Source organism: Misgurnus anguillicaudatus, chromosome 18, assembly GCF_027580225.2.
Source record: "Misgurnus anguillicaudatus chromosome 18, ASM2758022v2, whole genome shotgun sequence".
Classification (NCBI taxonomy): Eukaryota; Metazoa; Chordata; class Actinopteri; order Cypriniformes; family Cobitidae; genus Misgurnus; species Misgurnus anguillicaudatus.
This window is the reverse complement of record NC_073354.2, coordinates 7,621,348-7,638,684: the sequence shown is the minus strand read 5'-3', so window position 1 is coordinate 7,638,684 and position 17,337 is coordinate 7,621,348. Positions and strand designations below refer to the sequence as shown.

The following is a 17,337-nucleotide window of genomic DNA, read 5'->3' as shown; positions in this document are numbered from 1 at the left end:
CATCTGTTTTACGTTACATGACGTTTATATGGCTTTACCATCAAGGTCGACACACACACATTTATCCAAAATCTCTTAACACTCCTTATACTTATTCTTAATACCTACACCATTATCTTAAAGAATACCGTAAGTCATAAATCAAGTAAATTATCTCTGTGTTAAGTGGAGTGACCTGAGATTGACAGCATTGATCATCTACAAGCTTTCAATCAGCACAACACTCCACCCTCACGCGCGCGCTCGCGGCGCGTCACTGGACGTATTCAGCTGCGCGCGTCTTGAGGTGAAGCGATCTGCTTGGTTCCCAATTTCCACGCGCGTTTGCTATGAGGACACAGACAGAGGCAGAACAAAGCTCGTGACGGACCAGATGAAATGGACCTGGAGAACAGCGACCGAACCGCCTCGACCCCACGGTAACGCGAGCGAGGTGACGCGCGGAATACTGAGCGAAGAAGTGAGTTATATAATGTGCGGGCGCGCGCGTGTGTGTGTGTGAGAGAGAGGGGTTGATTAGATCAAGTATGAAATATGGTCCTCAAAATAAATTCAACCAGACTATGTTAAAAACTATGTTAAAATAATCAGCAGCATAGCCTACCTGAACTTACCTTAGGCATAATAAAGGTTAATAAATAGATAAAAATTTAAATAAAAAAATGAGTGATTTCTGTAAAGTCATTAAGTCTGGTTTAGGAATTAAGATGAAGATTTAAAGCTCGTGTTCTCTCTGGAAACTAAAGCAGAACATAAACACTGGTTTACTGAAATCATTTATAAATTATTTAAATGTTCAGATGCCTGTGTAATTTTAAATACACATGCACATCATATCATATATTTTAAATATCATTTTCTATCGTAACATATATTATACAGTAAAATATAGTTATTATACAGTAATATATCGTATTGTAACATATCATACTGTATATGGTGTGTGCTGCCTGTTATTGTACCATCACATTGCTTATGGACATCTAGCACTTTGGAGAAAGAATTCTGGAGAAAGAAACACTGAAATTGACTTTTGACACGTATGAATGTATTACATTTACATTTCAGGTTTTGCAAAGTGATAGCCTATATCAGGAGTCTTAAACTACTCTTCTTCAAGGGCCAAAATTTAAAAATTGTAAATATGATGCAGGCCAAATTTTTACCCCCATTTTAACCTTTTATATACTTTTTACTTTTACCTGTATATATGTTATTATTATTATATGTTATAACTTATGTTATTTTTGTTACTTTTCGTTATAGGTCTTATATTAAAATACATGCATTTTCAAAAAAGATGCACACATCTTGTATCCAGTATTTTGCCTTTTAATTACTGAAATATTCATATTTTCTTTTTTACTAGTTTAACATTGAAAGAGCTCAACTATGAACATTGCACAAAAAACACACTTTTTGTAAAGCACTAACTGTAATGCAGAGCTCTTAAACTTCTTTTGGTTATAACTGTTTAACATTCATACATTTTTACATTTAAAGTATTCACAACATATAGCAAATTTTCTCCTAGTGACCAAGATTGCACTTCCTGTTTCTTTTTTAATATGCTAAAGTAATAAGTGCCAGTGTACTCTACATTCGGACACAACTGTCAGAGTTCGCCCGCTATTGACAGTCGTATTAAAATGTCAGTTTATCATAAATCTGTTACGGAGAGAAGCTCATTTTAGCGCAAGAGCCTTTAATCTACCAATATATTTATACTTTTTTTTTTGAACAATTTATTTATCATAGTAATCAGTCATTTTTTAAGGTTTCAAGTGTTACTGATAAAGTTAAACAAAATTTTATTAATAGTTTTCACCTTGCACACAGTGTTTTGATTGGAACACACTGAAATTACTTCCCATCTGCGGATCACATGCGGTGTAGTCGCACAAGTTTATTTTTTATGTATCCAAAGCTCAAATTGGATCCCATAATTACGCACCCGCAGATGGTTGGAACACCACGCAGCCCATTTCCAACTCTCCTTCTGGTTTATCAGCCGTCCTTTGTCATGTACAATGGAAAGGTAAATGTAACCATGACCAGCGGGCTGGATAAAATTGATTGGAGGGCCGCATTTGGCCCAAAGGCTGCAAGTTAACTAGCCCACTAAGAAGTTGTTAACGCAAATATTTCCTTCTTTTTTTCAGTGGCTGCTCCTGATCTTCTTGATCCTAAAACAGCCGCTCACAACTCCAAACCACGGCTGTCATTCTCAACCAAGCCCGTGGTGTTGAACACATCAGAGGACTATGAGCCTCATGTGAGCGTCATGCGCTGGAAAACTGTGCTGACCGTCTTTCTGCTGGTGGTGCTCTATTTGATTCTCGGAGCGACTGTGTTTAAAGAGCTGGAACAGCCATACGAAACATCCCAAAAACTGTCCATACTGGCAGAAAAACTGCAGTTCCTCTTGGATCATCCCTGTGTCAACTCATCAGACCTGGAATATTTAGTGAAGGTGAGACAACAACTTCTACTTCATAACACAATATACTGACACAATATATTCTGACAATTTTTGTAGAAAATATCTATAATTGTTTATTTATATACATCTATAATTATTTTGACGTCATGTCAGCTTATAATGGAAGTGTGGTTTATACTGCTTTACCTAAGAAAAAAAAACTCTTTGTACTTGACAATTTACACAGCTGTGTGATGAAAACTGGATTTATTACCTTTTATATGAAGCAAAAACATTTGAGAAAGTTAAACCAAATTTCAAAGAAACAAAATTTCTCCCTATAACATCTCATACAGTTTTTAGTCTATGGAATGTCCTCAGGTCCAGTGATTAGGAGCTTTATGATTTGAACCCATAACATTTCAGGTACCAGGCCAGATATTTAATCACAAGGTTACACTATCCCAGTGGTCTCAAACCTGTCAAGCGCCTCATGTGACTCTGTATAGAGCCCCTCCCCAGAGAATCATCAGTCTTTATTGATTAATGATTGGTTCTTTTGACTGGAAGGCGGTACAGAGCATCCATATGCAATGTCTGGGTGCTCAATCTTGTTTCAATCAATATCTTTGGTTCACACCACAAACCTTAATGCTTACTGGTGATTTTTGCTCAAGGTCAGAAATTTAATTATGGGACATATTAAATATTAAACTATGCCCCCCCACGTTGAGAACCACTGCACTAGCCCATATCTAGTAGGGCCAGAAACATTGTCTTATAGTTTACTTGGTTATATAATACACAAAAGTAAATGTAGGCAGTTGTGGTTAGTTGTATTTTAATTATTAGTTTTGCAGAGATGTAAACACGGCAGGAAAGTGGCTTAAACCAGAACAATATGTCACAGGGTGACATATTGTTCTGGTTTAAGTCACTTTCCTGCCTATAAAAACCACTGGTGTCAAAAGTATTCCCATTCATCGTTACTCAGGTAGAAGTTTAGATACTAGGGTTGAAAAGACTTTAAGTATCAACTCAAGCTTTTTACTTAAAGGAAAGCACCACCGTTGAAACACCGTTGCACTGGAACAATCCTTCCTAAAATGCATTAAACTTTCGGTTACAAAGACGTGAAACTTACTGAGTGGTCAGGGGTGTTCACTTATCAGCCAACTTTGGCTTAACTTAAGCACTTTACTGTATACGTTACATTATTACTACGCTCACTTGTACGGTTTATCCTTAGCCGCAATATTCTACTTCTTATATTATCTATTGATTTTCTGTGTTCTCACATTTACTCATGTAAAGCTGCTTGCAACAATTAACAATTGTGAAAAGCGCTATATAAATAAAATTAAATTGAAATTGAATTGAATATGCTCACACAAAAATCGCTGCAAATTATGCTTTCCAACAGGTATTATCGTAGTTTTTGTCCAACTCCATTGACTTGTATTAAATATGCTGTGAGGTACGGTATTACTCCGTGCCAGGAACTGTGTTTGTATTCTTGCAATTGGCAAAAGCGGATTATCGCCACCAACTGGGCTGGAGTGTCTATTATTCAAGCTCTCAGCGGAAGAATATACGGGTGTGAGGCGTTTGGAAAAATAGGTCCACAAGTTTACAACGAATGCTAAAACACCTGTTGGAAAGCATCTTTTGCAGCGTTTTTTGTGTGAACATATCAGTGAACACCCCTGACCACTCAGTGAGTTTCACGTCTTTGTAAACTAAAGTTTAATGCATTTTAGCAAGGATTGTTCCAGTGCACCTATGCAGCCATTGTAGAGGTGGTGGGGTGATACAACAGAAATCGAAAATTCTCAGGCCAGCATCATATCTCCAAATTTCAGTCAAAACCGTTCTATTTCATCATAAACAATCTGAAAACAGGGCTTAAGTGTAAAATACCGAACTGGTCCTTAAATTCGCAAAGGATGAAGAGAAAGCGCCCCTTTGATAAATGAGCCAGTAGTGGAGAAATAATCACTTTAAGAAATAGTATTTTTTGAGTAACGACCCCAACACTGGCTATGTGTTTCCTTGCTGGAGTGTGACGTGATTTGTGTCATGTGCAAGTGCGATGAAGCGCATACAAACCAATAGGGTGTCAGAATGGTATTATGTTTATACTTTTCATCTTTTTGAACGATGACAAGCCAGAATAATAACAAGCTGAAATAAAATAGCAGTAACAAGGCTATTTTTAAAATGTAAGGAGTAGAAAGTAGAGATAATTGTGTAAAAATGTAAGGAGTAGAAGTAAAAAGTTGGCTAAAAAATAATTACGCCAGTAAAGTATACTGCCCAACAAAGCCGAAGTGCAGTAACTACGCATTTGGTCAAAATTGAGTTAAGGGATGAAATGGGCTTTGTGAGATCTGATGTGTCTTGTGACAAAGTCTCTTCTTGGTTCAATTTTGTCCCATTTCAGAAAAACATGTGTGTCAAAATTGCAGTAACATATTTGACTGGCTGGTGTAAATGGGCATTTTTCTCAGTTTCAGTGTTAGTTACTGCACTTAGCCTTTGTAGGGCAGTACAGATACCCAAAATTTCTACTTAGGTAGGGGAACAAAGTATTTGTACTTCCTTACTTGACACCTCTGGTAAAAACCCAGCTAATGTTTTTGTGTTTTACAGTTTTCTACATATAATCATTCTATATATTGTAAAGAACATTCTGTGAAAATAATATCTTGGTATCTTCAATATCGTCTGAGTAAGATCATGTCAAAGACAGAATTTAATTATTGAAATCAAACTTTAATGCTCCTAACTCATCATTAGATTATGAGACTTTAGACTGGATTTCACAGACAGGGTCACATACTGTATGTGTAAATATCAAATGACCTCTAAATCCCTTTAACTTGTGACACCAGCCGAGGGATTTCAGTGCGGTTGAAAGTATGTAATCCATGAAAAACGTTTTTAATGAAAAAATCTGACCGTGGCATAAGTAAAATAATTGAGTCCCTGGTGAATTCTTGGAAAGGATTGGTCGCCAGGTCAAGTCAATTATTTTTTGCTTTGTGTGTTTTTATCGCCCGAAAAAGAAAGAAATTGACACACTCACCTTACCAGGCTTGTTACTGGAGTCTCTTTTCCTGTCAAGTGTTAAACTGTTGCCCCTATAGCCAGTGCCCACTTTCGGCGTGATCTCTCCTTGTGTAGGGTGCATCCCTTTGCACACCCCCACAAAGAAAATTCATGACATAAAACAGTCTCAAACTTAGTATTTAAATTAAACAAAACATTTTTAATTATATAATTTAGTGTGGTTGGTTAGTAGCCTTATTTTTCTGGGGTTAAATAAAATAGTGAAATTTCATAAAACTGGGGCCCCCTGGCACCATTTCATGACCCCAACATATCTTTCACAAAACAAATTATAGTTTAAGAAATTGGGGATATGGTGCAGGTAAACTTATCGAAATAATATTGTCAAAGTGGCTTCCACTGAACTGGAGTGACTGTGAAATAACATCATCCAATGTAAGTTAAGTTGAGTGTTATGGGGATGTTGACGTGATCTTTGTTCTTTTGCACTCATACAGACATCATGTGTGACATTAGTAAGATGAAATAAAGACTTTGCTGTAGTATAATGTAAATATAATGATTTAGGTTGAAAGCAGTATATAGCCAACATACATAGTTAGCAGTGTCTCTAAAACTCTTGTATTGTATTAGTATGTGAATTTACATTCTGTGTTAAAAAGCTCTAAGATGATCTTCTGTGTGTTTGTTGGTTTAGGTGAATAAATAGCTTTGTCCCATGTGCTATGTGTTTTTCACAGGTTAAACATCACAGGGACCAATACTTTGACATTCAGACTATTTTAAAATGAATGCTTCTTTAGTTTCAGTGATAGTTTTATGTTAAATTACCTATTTGTAAATTACAAAGTCCCTTTAGGCAAATTATATCAGTTCAAATTGTGCTAAAACACCTTTTTTGTGGTCGTTTCAGTTACTGTGCATGTGTACAGGTTCTGGCTGGAGGGGATACAGCTACAGCCAAATCTCATGAGATGTTTGGTTTAGGGTTAGGTTTGGGGGTAGGATTAAGATGAAAACAGCACTTATTCGGCAGGATTTCACAAGACTTTGGTTGTAGCTGTATCCCTTCTAGCCACAACCATGCACACAGGTTGTCAAGTGCCTCACATGACTCTATAGGGATCCTCTCACCCAGAGAATCATCAGTCTATATTAATTTATCAATGGTTCTTTGGTTCTTTGTAGGGCAGGACTTCCGTCACCCGAGCATCCATATTGAGTAATGAATTCTGTCCTATTCATAGTAATGGAAGTGCTTAATCTTGTTACATTGAGTATCCTTGGATTCACAAACCTTAAAGGAACAGTATGTAGGATTGTGGCCAAAACTGGTATTGCAATCACAAAACTTGTGGCTAAAACTGGTACTGCAATCACACAAGTGGTGGCCAATACACAAAATTACAACATAAACATCAGTTGAGGGCTGCAACTCAACTTTTTAAATGACAATATCCTGGCCAGACCACTGTTGTCAGTGATATAAGTATTTGAAGTGAAAATGATTTCTTAATGTCTAGTGACATATTAGCACCATTTTATGATTAATTGATATACATTTCCTACATACTGTTCCTTTTATGCTCAATTTAGATTTATTGCTCAATGTCAGGTTCATGGTTTGGCTGTTCAAATGTCAAATTCTAGTGTAAACTGTTATGCACTCTAAGAAAGGATGTGTTATTTTTTATACATTGATTTTTTATGCTATTTAACACATTATGTGTCTTTTTGTGTTAAAATAAATAAAAGGGACAACACCCGTGTTAGGGGCTTACGTGTTAAAGCTTAGATGTATTAATGTTTGTTTTGCAAACCGGCTCTTTGTGCATATTTTCCAATTGTGACGCATATCAATCTAGAAAGACATAAAAGTTGCATGAATTTCCATATGACTGTTCAGACTGAGGTTGTACTGCAAACCATAAGACCCGTATCTGATTTAGGACCACGTATGAAAGTGGCTCAATCTGAATTGAAACGATCAGGGGGCCAGATTTACTAACAGCTTGCGCTAGCATAATTTTGTTCGTTAAATAATGACTGTCGAGATTTACTAAAGACACGCAGTGGATAATTAGCACTGAAAATGTGTGATCTAGTTATTTTTGCCACTGCCCTTATTGCGTATGCATTTCTCTTATATAGTTTCCCTTTCAGACACAAAATGTATGGGAGGAAAGTTTTTAAATGATTTCACGCAATGCAAAGTTTGCGCATGTGATATTACTGTTTTTTGCGCCATAATTGAACGCTGAAAATGCATGTCTTGAAATGGCTGCAACTGTTGCTGATAGAAACGGCATCACAGAGATCATAGAGCATGTGGTACAAGGCAGAAGATTGTTTTAACATATATTTGGAATTCCAGAGATATATATATCATTCAAAAATATTGTTTGCCAAGCCATGCTATTTTTTATTTGCTATAGGAAACAAAAGAGGAGTCACTAGGATAAGTCACACAATACCAGGTGTTAAAAACTTCTTGTAAACCTTCATTTTTTGTCCTCCAGTTCTTTTCAGTGTCTTATGGCTTTGTTAGCTGAAATTTTACACCCAGATTTTTCAGCTGCTATGTCCGTGGTGCTGCACTCAAGCGCATCAGGTGTTAGTAGATCACTCGCACCTGAGGAGCACCAGCTCTGCTTATTTGCGACCTTGAACTAATTTGCGTGGCTCTTAGTAGATTGGATTTGCCATTATTGAAATCAGCTGTTATTTAATTTGCGCCTTTTTAGTAAATAACCTGCACACATTTCCACTCCAATCAGCGCTTTTTTAGAATTGCGCTCTTACGCTAATTTGCCTCGTTAAGTAAATCAATGTTCACATTGTCATGCAAGGAGACAGATCACATATGGGCAAAAAATCAGATTTTGACTACAGTGATTTCCCGAAGAGTGTATGAATTTGGGGTGGGATGTCCTGTTTGTCTGGAGAATTTAGGAAATATGTTAACAGTCAATATTTAATGCAGTTTTATTTGGTAGTGGTTGTTTGCATATTACATGTCATCATGTTACACACTAATGCACAAACAGTAATAACATCTTCTTAAAATTGTGTGTTTACATTATACATGCAGCAGTATTATAATGTTTACAACCCTTCTCTTTTATTAGCAAGTGGCATCAGCCATACGATCAGGCGTGAACCCTTCAGGAAACTCATCCAATCAGAGCAGCTTTTGGGATCTCAGCAACTCGTTTTTCTTCGCTGGAACAGTTATTACAACTATAGGTACTAAACCACACACACACACACACACAAATATGTGTAAAAACAAATGGATTTTGGATTGCATAGGCAACATCTCACCTAAACAGAACCTCTTAAGCAAAATCACACAGAATTTCATATGAAGAGCTCTGATGCAACAGCCGCTAACACCATAACCGTAAAAAACGAGATCATGATATTTACGAATGCTCTTTGCATGTATTATACTTTCATCAAATATTTTGCTTCAAATCCGCTCAATCCCGGCCTCAGACCATTCAGAAATACTGCTTTGTTGGCAGAATCTGTTAAATGCCACAATGACTTTTCAGCAAAATCCTCTAAGTACCGTACATCAAGGTGCAAGAGTATGTTACCCAGTTAAATTAGGTTTACAGAATACGGTAGAATATTGACCACGTCTTTTACCTTTATTCAGAAAGGACAGTAGAATTGTGACTGGAGATTTTTTTAGAGTGGATATTTTTTGCAGCGCAAGACAGTCAAATTGGTTCAATACCAATAAAATGACAAAAGTGACATTTGTGAAAATAAGGCATTTCAATTACAGACTAATAACCTTTTCATTGCCATTATATTTGAACCTAAACATAAGAGCCTTATGCTCATTTACAAGAAAGCATATCAGACGCACTTTTTGCATCTGAGCTCCTCATATGACGCTCTGCAGAGACCGAACTTTTGTCATTACAAGATTTATACATTCAACACCCCTTGTTTGTTTGTTTATTAGGTGTTTAGTATTTATTATGACATCCCACCCTCCAAAACTCATTTCAGGAAGATAGCTCAGACACCAGTGGTGCTTCAAACTGATGAATGAACTAATATAAGAGAGAGAGGTCGATGGTAAAGCCCATCCACTTAGAAAATTGATAGGTCTAGTTAGCAGAAAGACAAGTAAAGATACGCTTTCTGTCACTTTTCTCATTTCATCTTTTCACTCTGTCATCATTTCATCTTTTCACAGTCTCTCTCCAGAGACTCTTTTACTCGTTTGTTCTCGCATAATCGATTTCTGGATACTTTAACTTGGAACTTACGGGTGTCAGGGAGCCACTATAAATATGCAGGAGAGTCCCGGAAACGTCCAGGAGAAGTAGGAGGTCTGGAAAACACATCAATCGAGTGTCAGTTCTGTGGGTAAGATGTGTAATTACTGACAGAGGTGACTGATGAATAACCAGACTGGTCTTTCTCTGAGAAAAAGCTGTCACTGGTCCTTTGAAAATGTCCTAATAGTACCATTTTGGTACAAATATGCATGTACCTTTGAGCTACTTTTATGCACTCTGTAGGTACATAATGTGAAGGAGTACCGCCCCTGTGACAGCTTTTCTACCTTTTTTTTCCTGAAAGGAGTGCAGACAGGAAGGCATCAGTCATCTAAATATATCAGCAGTTACAACTGAGAAAATCAGTTCTTTACATTAAATACAGTGTAGATTGAGGGAAATGTGCTATGAGAGCAGATGACCTCTCCAGGTTTCCTCTTACTGTCAGGTAGGAACATCACATGCAGATGGTTAAGGTCAGAAGAGCACAAATCAATCCTGCCTTGTTCATTGCTTCAGGCATAATTGAGCATTGGTTAACCTGATTAAACCTATATTGTTGTTGCTGACCATGTGCATCCCTTTATGACTGCAGTGTGCTTATCTTAAATGGATTACGCTTTCCGGTAGTACATTTTACAAAGCACATGCCATCTTAAACTGGCTCCAGGGTGCATGAAAACAAGTGCAGTGTACTCCAGGGACATTTGTAGTCAAGGATACTTGATCATCACTTTTTATGATCACTATAAAATTAATACTGAATTTACTACCACTGAAAAGCATTTGAGACAATAGTTGCCAGTTGTTTTTAAGTTACAGTGCCCCCAATAAGTATAAGGACAATAAAGGCAAAATTGCTCTTTTTGCTGTGGAGTCAAGAAATGTCTAAACATTAAAGGGACACTCCACTTAAAAAAAAATATGCTCATTTTCCAGCTCCTCTAGAGTTAAACATTTGATTTTTACCGTTTTGGAATCCATTTAGCTGATCTCCGGATCTGGCGCTACCACTTTTAGCATAGCTTAGCATAATTCATTGAAACTGATTAGACCATTAGCATCGCGCTAAAAAATAACCAAAGAGTTTCAATATTTTTCCTATTTAAAACATGATTCTTCTGTAGTTACATCATGTACTAAGACCGACAGAAAATTAAAAGCTGTGATTTTCTAGGCAGATATGGCTAGTAACTATACTCTCATTCTGGCGTAATAATCAAGGACTTTGCTGCCGTAACATGGCTGCAGGAGGCGCGATGATATTATGCAGTGTCCGAAAATAGTCCCCTTGGTATAACTTTCAATAGCAGGGGATTTTTTTTCATGCACTGCGTTATATCAGATGAGAGTTTAGTTCCTAGCCATATCGGCCTAGAAAATCGCAACTTTTAATTTTTCGACAGTCTTAATGCATAATGTAACTACAGAAGAGTCAAGTTTTAAATAAAAAAATATCGAAACTCTTTGGTGATTTTTGAGCGCGATGCTAATGGTCTAATCAGATTTAATGGATTATGCTAAGCTATGCTAAAAGTGGTACCGCCAGACACAGAGATCGGCTGAATGGATTCCAAAATAGTAAAAATCAAATGGCACAAGATTTTTTTAAGATGTCAAATAAACCTTTGGTGTCCCCAGAGCACATATGTGAAGTTTTAGCTCAAAATATCATATAGATAATTTATTATAGTATCTAATAGTATATAAAATGCAAATGAGTGGTTAATTGGAATGGAAACTCAATTGTGCTGTGAATTTTTTTTCTCTGTCTCCTTTTTTCTCTGCATTAAATGGCAGTGCTGTGATTGGATAGTGCAGGTTAAGGGGCTGTATTATTATAATAAGAGCTCGTTATGACATCATAAGGAGAGCCAAATTTCAACTACTTATTTTTTCATGTGCTTGTAGAGAATGGTTTACCAAAACTAACTTACTGGGTTGATCGTTTTCACATTTTCTAGGTTGATAGAAGCACTGGGGACCCAATCATAGCACTTAAACATGGAAAAAGTCAGATTTTCATGCCATGGCCCCTTTAACACTAGGGGAGCTAGAAAATGAGCATACTTTGTGGAGTGTCCCTTTAAAAGGTGTATATGAGACAGAAGTAATTTTTCACCTGTTTTAAAATAATACAATTTACCAACTCAATAGAGCAAAATGTATTTTAATTCTTCTATATAATGTGATCATATTGAGACTATTGTCTTACAAGTGCTAAGTAATGAAATGTGTTGAAATATAAAGTGATAATAAAATGTGACATTTTGTACTTTTGCCTCATATTCATCTCACAAATTGTCTTCACAGCAAACAGAGCAATTTTGTCTTCCCGCACCAATACTAATGTAGGGCACATATTTGTACAAAACTTTTATGGATTGATATGAGAAACATGAAACTAGCAGGTTTGTAGCAGACGGATTATCCAGATGTGCAAATTCATGTACAGGGCTGTCATAAACAACAGTGATTTTTAAAGCAATATCACACAAGCAAGAGTGTGATGGCCGAATATGAGAGTGGTTTTGATTCGGTCGCAGCCTGAGACAGAAGTTACACATTTGGATGAGTTTAAATAATGAATTTCTAAAGGCTATGTTAAATGAGTCATGCTAAATGAGATCATGTCTTTGGACGAGGCTATAAACACGTGTGAGGACAGTAGACATGTGCTCTGTGTCTAAGAGGAAATGAGAGTATAATGTTTAATTTTTTACCAAGATGAAATTGTGATTTGGTTTTTAATGCAAGAAAAGTTGATCGGGCTGTTTATCCCAACTCTTCCTGTCCTAGACAGGTTTTGAGTGTTATGCATGCACTGCAAAATTTGTTTATGATAACAATTAAATATATTGATAATATTACAACAAATATTAAAAACATGCAGCATTAAGGTGCAAAAGTGACAAACAGTGGTTTTTAAATGACAATCATCTTACTTCATTGTTCATATTGAACATGCGGTAATGAATTATGTAAAGAAGATTTAAAATAAAAAATTATGAGGTCTTTGCACGATTGTGGGCGGGGTTTGCGCAAAGTGATGTCAGTTTGCTCAGAAAATGCCAACAGCTTCTCCCATGAGACTGTTGAGGTTTTGGGGATATAAAACAAAGGAGTGGGAGATTTTTATCATTACAGGGTGCCCATAAAAGGTTTGTAAAAGGTGTTTTTTGGACCGCACAAGAAAAATGCTTCTAAATAGTACCAAATAAGGGTTCTGTGTAACAATTGCACAACTCTTTTCAGTGCTAGAAACTTCTTTATATAAGGCTCCATAAAAATATTTAAAACGCACAGTACTTTTCTATTGCACAAAAGTTTTTTTTTTTGTGGAAAGATATTTTATAGACTATAAAAAGGTAAGAAAGAAATACATCAAGAACATTCGGCTCAAAGGTTGAGTGAAAAACATTTGCAGCTTGCTTGTGAAGAGCTAAATAATTGACTCTTATTGTTATTTGTCAGTGAATGCGTGCTGTTTAACACATGAGGATCGAGCAGAACTTCAGAGAGCTCTGAGCCAGCGGCTGTGATGAATTATTGATCAGTTCGCTGTCAGACGACTGACTGAGAGCTGAAGTCTAACTGAGCATTAACCCGTTTCAGCACATTATTCAACTCATTTACATCTCACCTTCATACTAACCATTACACCTGAATGTATTGGTTACCAATTCCAGTGAAAAAGCTCTCCAGCATTCATCCATTCTCTTCCTACGTAAACAAAAAACACCACACAGCATGCACAGTCCTGAGTCCCCCCTGCAGATATGAACCGTGGATATACTACAAAATAAAACCAAAAAACGTGCTCACTAAAGTTAAACCATGATTACTAGATTCACTATGATTTTGCTATAGTATTCACAATAATTTTTTTTTTTGTAGTAAACAGTGGTGTTACGGATGTTAACCATTAAAAAACATGGTTACTTTTACTATAGTATGGTGAATATGGTAAAATTTTTTAAATGCTGCCTTAGAGGCCAAATATTTTTCTTCTACGATTGTAAGGTAACAAGTTTTGAGCACATTCTTCACATTTATCTTTTAATAAATGTAATAGTAATACTGTCAATCTTCATTTACAAAGCCCAAATAAAGCAAAAATCATGCTAAATGTACATATTATCTATATTTTATAATAATATTACAATATTTGCTGTTATGAATCTCCAGTAAGGAGAGAGGGAGAGAACCCAGGCGCAGGCTTAAGTAAACACAAACAGACTTTATTATTTTATTTTTCTCTTGACAATATTCACTGGACAGGAGTTGACAGGCATAACTAGGGTAAATACAAAACAAATAAGCACAAGACAGCTAACACAAGGGCATTAAATAAGGGAGCAAATCAAGAGGGGAACAGGTGACAAGCATTAAACAATAACAATGTTATATATGAAGAGACAAGGGGGCAGAGTCTGGAGACGAAACACGGGATGCATCCCAATTCAGGGTCTGGATTCTTTTAAGACCGCCGATTTGAAGGCTAGGCTCGATATTTGAAGGCGGCAGCCTCTAAAGTCCATGAATCGATCTGAAATGGACGGTCTAGCCCAGTGGTTTTCAAACTTTTTCAGCGTGCGGCCCCCCTTGTACGGTGCATTCCTTCGTGCCCCTCAAAGAATATTTATGACAAAAAACTGTTCTAAAACTTTTTAATAAAAAACAAACAAACAAACATTAAATTACACAAAGTAGTGCTGTTGATTAGTAGCCTTATTTTTCTTAGGTTAATTACACAGAATTCATGATAAATTAATGTATTTTATAAAATGTCATTAAACTGGGGGCCCCCTGACACCATTTCGTGGCCCCCAGTTTGAGAACCACTCCAGCCTACAGGGGGAGTTGCGTCACTTGCTGTTCTCGCACACTACGCTTTTCAGCGGGACACAACAGCTAAGACCTATCCGACTTTAAAAAATAAATATGGAGCCAGATTTTTTCAATTTTATTTAAGAAAATATAACACATTGATGCAGATTAAACTACCAAACAGTATGTAAAATTCACCAACCTTAGAAATATACAAAAGCAAAACGAAACACACACAATATTGCAGCAATAATATTAATTCACATCACTAAAACCTCATTTATAATAGTAAAACAGTCACAATTACTGCATAATTTGCAAAATATACACCTTTATTTAACTGCAGTTTTGAATGTTTATTTCAAAATACCCAGACGTCACAGGCGCGCATTGAATCTAAGCCTGTGAATGATACATTTATAGATCTTTGGTTTCAGGAGAAATAAAGGCCACATTTGGAGGCTTTTATGTAAAGGAGCCTTCGAATTGGGGCAGCCTTCGTCACGGCCAGATGACGTCATTTTTCTTTAATGGCCGCAGCCCCTGAATTGGGATGCACCCATGGAAGCACCCAGCCCAAACAAAAGGCCATGTGCTACCACACAAAACATTTGTCTGTCATGATCCTGCCTCGAGACTAGAGAAAAACAAAGACCAGAGGGCAGAATCATGACAATTTGCCATGTATACTATAGCTTATTCATCATATTAAAATTATAAACACACAAAAAAATTTAAAACCTGTCAAATTTCATCCTAATTGGCTGTATGTCTGTTTTTTGTTTCTTTGTATTAACGTTATTTGAGTTGTTTTGATACAAGGGAACGTTGTGAAAAGCGCTATAGAAATAAATTTTGAATTGAACTGAATTGAATTGAGCTCATATATAAAGTCTTATCACGGTGTGTCCCACTGCTGGTAAAAACCCACCAGACACATGTGAGACAATCATGTTCAAAACCAATATGACTTTTTTCATCAGAACTCGAAATGAGAACATTTCATAATCTCACTGAACGTTTCAAGGGCTCTTAGTGGAATTGGAAAATAAAAAATGATTAAAACCATTAAACGGGAAAATTTGCCCACCTTAAAACTTTAAATACTCGGAAAGTAATCAGTCTGTTACAGTATGATGAATATCAAATAGTTTTATGTATTTTTTACTCACTCCAGGGTTTGGGAATATCTCACCTCACACAGAAGGGGGACGTATCTTTTGTATTATCTACGCCCTGTTGGGAATTCCTCTGTTTGGATTCCTGCTGGCAGGAGTGGGAGATCAGCTTGGAACAATCTTTGGAAAGGGAATTACTAAAGTGGAAAAGATGATTGATGTGAGTTAAAGCAGACATTTCATATTTACAAAGAAAACCATTTTATTTACATGATTAACATGTCTGAGGTTACAGCAAAAAAAAGATTTTTGTGAATTTTTCTTAATAAAACATAAATAAATGGGATAAAACACCATCCAGCTCTCATTATAGTGTTATTAGCTGCTCCATATCCTATTCAACAGTGCAGATCTGCTGTCATCCTCTTATGCAGTCCTGTTTCACAGCTGATACAGACATAATCACTGTATTTGCAATGAAATGCTATACTTCCCAAAAACTGTGTAGTATTATGTAGGATTATGCTGTATTTTTTAAAAAGGAACAGTAGTACACTATATACACAGCAAACAATATGCTAGTAGTAAATTACCATCTTAACATTTAAATTATTGTATTGTGCATGTTGCATTTTTAATTTAATTTTGATTATAATGATCCGACTTCATGATGTTGCTATAATTTCTTTATAGTTTTAAACTGCTGTTTGTGGTATTTTTGGATACTCCTTATTAGGGATAAATAACGAATAATCACGAATAATCTATAGCAGAATAAAAGTTTTTGTTTACATCATATATGTGTGTGTGTGTGAACTGTGTATAATAAAAACTTTGTATAGATAAATGCACACACATGCATGCATATATTTAAGAAATGTTTACATGTGTTTATACATTTGTATATTTATGTATAATTTATATTATATATAAATATATAAATACTTAATATATAAATATATATTTTTTCTTAAAATTATAAATGCATGTGTGCATATTTATATATACAAAATTATTATACACAGTTTACACACACATATGATGTAAACAAAAACTTTTATTCTGCTATAGATTAATCGAGATTAGTCATTATGTATCCCTATTCCTTATGTAATGTAAAACTCCTGCACTTATATATATATATAAATTTAATGCACTTATATTAAATTTATATATATATATATATATATATATATAAATTTAACTTGCAACTACAGCTTACAGGATCTATGTTATTTTTTGTAGGTCACACGTAAGATTAACATGAATAAGGTAACGTTTTCTAACCCTTAGTGCAGGAGTCACAAGTGTTTGAGAGATATGCTTTCAAAAAAGTAATGTTTCAATTGAACCAATTAAAAAGCATTTCAGAGAAGCACAGTGTTAAAAGTACCTGCTGTGACAAACTATTAATAAACCTACCATACTGTATGGTGCCAAGGCATAGGAGCTATCTTTTTGACAAATGGCTTAAAACAATACACTGTATATTCACACAAAATGCGGCAGGACATATTTTGTCCTATATTTCAGAGTGACAAAGTTGGCAACCCTAGTTGGAAGCCAAAAAATGTGGGTGGGTCCAAAACTTGTA

General features: G+C 35.8%; 1 protein-coding gene across 1 annotated transcript in view; it reads left to right on the top strand.

Annotated features, from left to right (window-relative positions):
- Nucleotides 1–258: 258 nt before the first annotated feature.
- kcnk2b (potassium channel, subfamily K, member 2b) overlaps nt 259–17,337 on the top strand; it is a 29,578-nt gene continuing 12,499 nt past the window's right edge. Inside the window, exons 1-4 of the mRNA XM_073855713.1 lie at nt 259–460; nt 2,163–2,473; nt 8,623–8,740; nt 15,803–15,963. Of these exons, the coding sequence (XP_073711814.1) occupies nt 460; nt 2,163–2,473; nt 8,623–8,740; nt 15,803–15,963 (591 nt within the window). The 5' untranslated portion in view covers nt 259–459. The remainder of the gene's footprint in view (nt 461–2,162; nt 2,474–8,622; nt 8,741–15,802; nt 15,964–17,337) is intronic.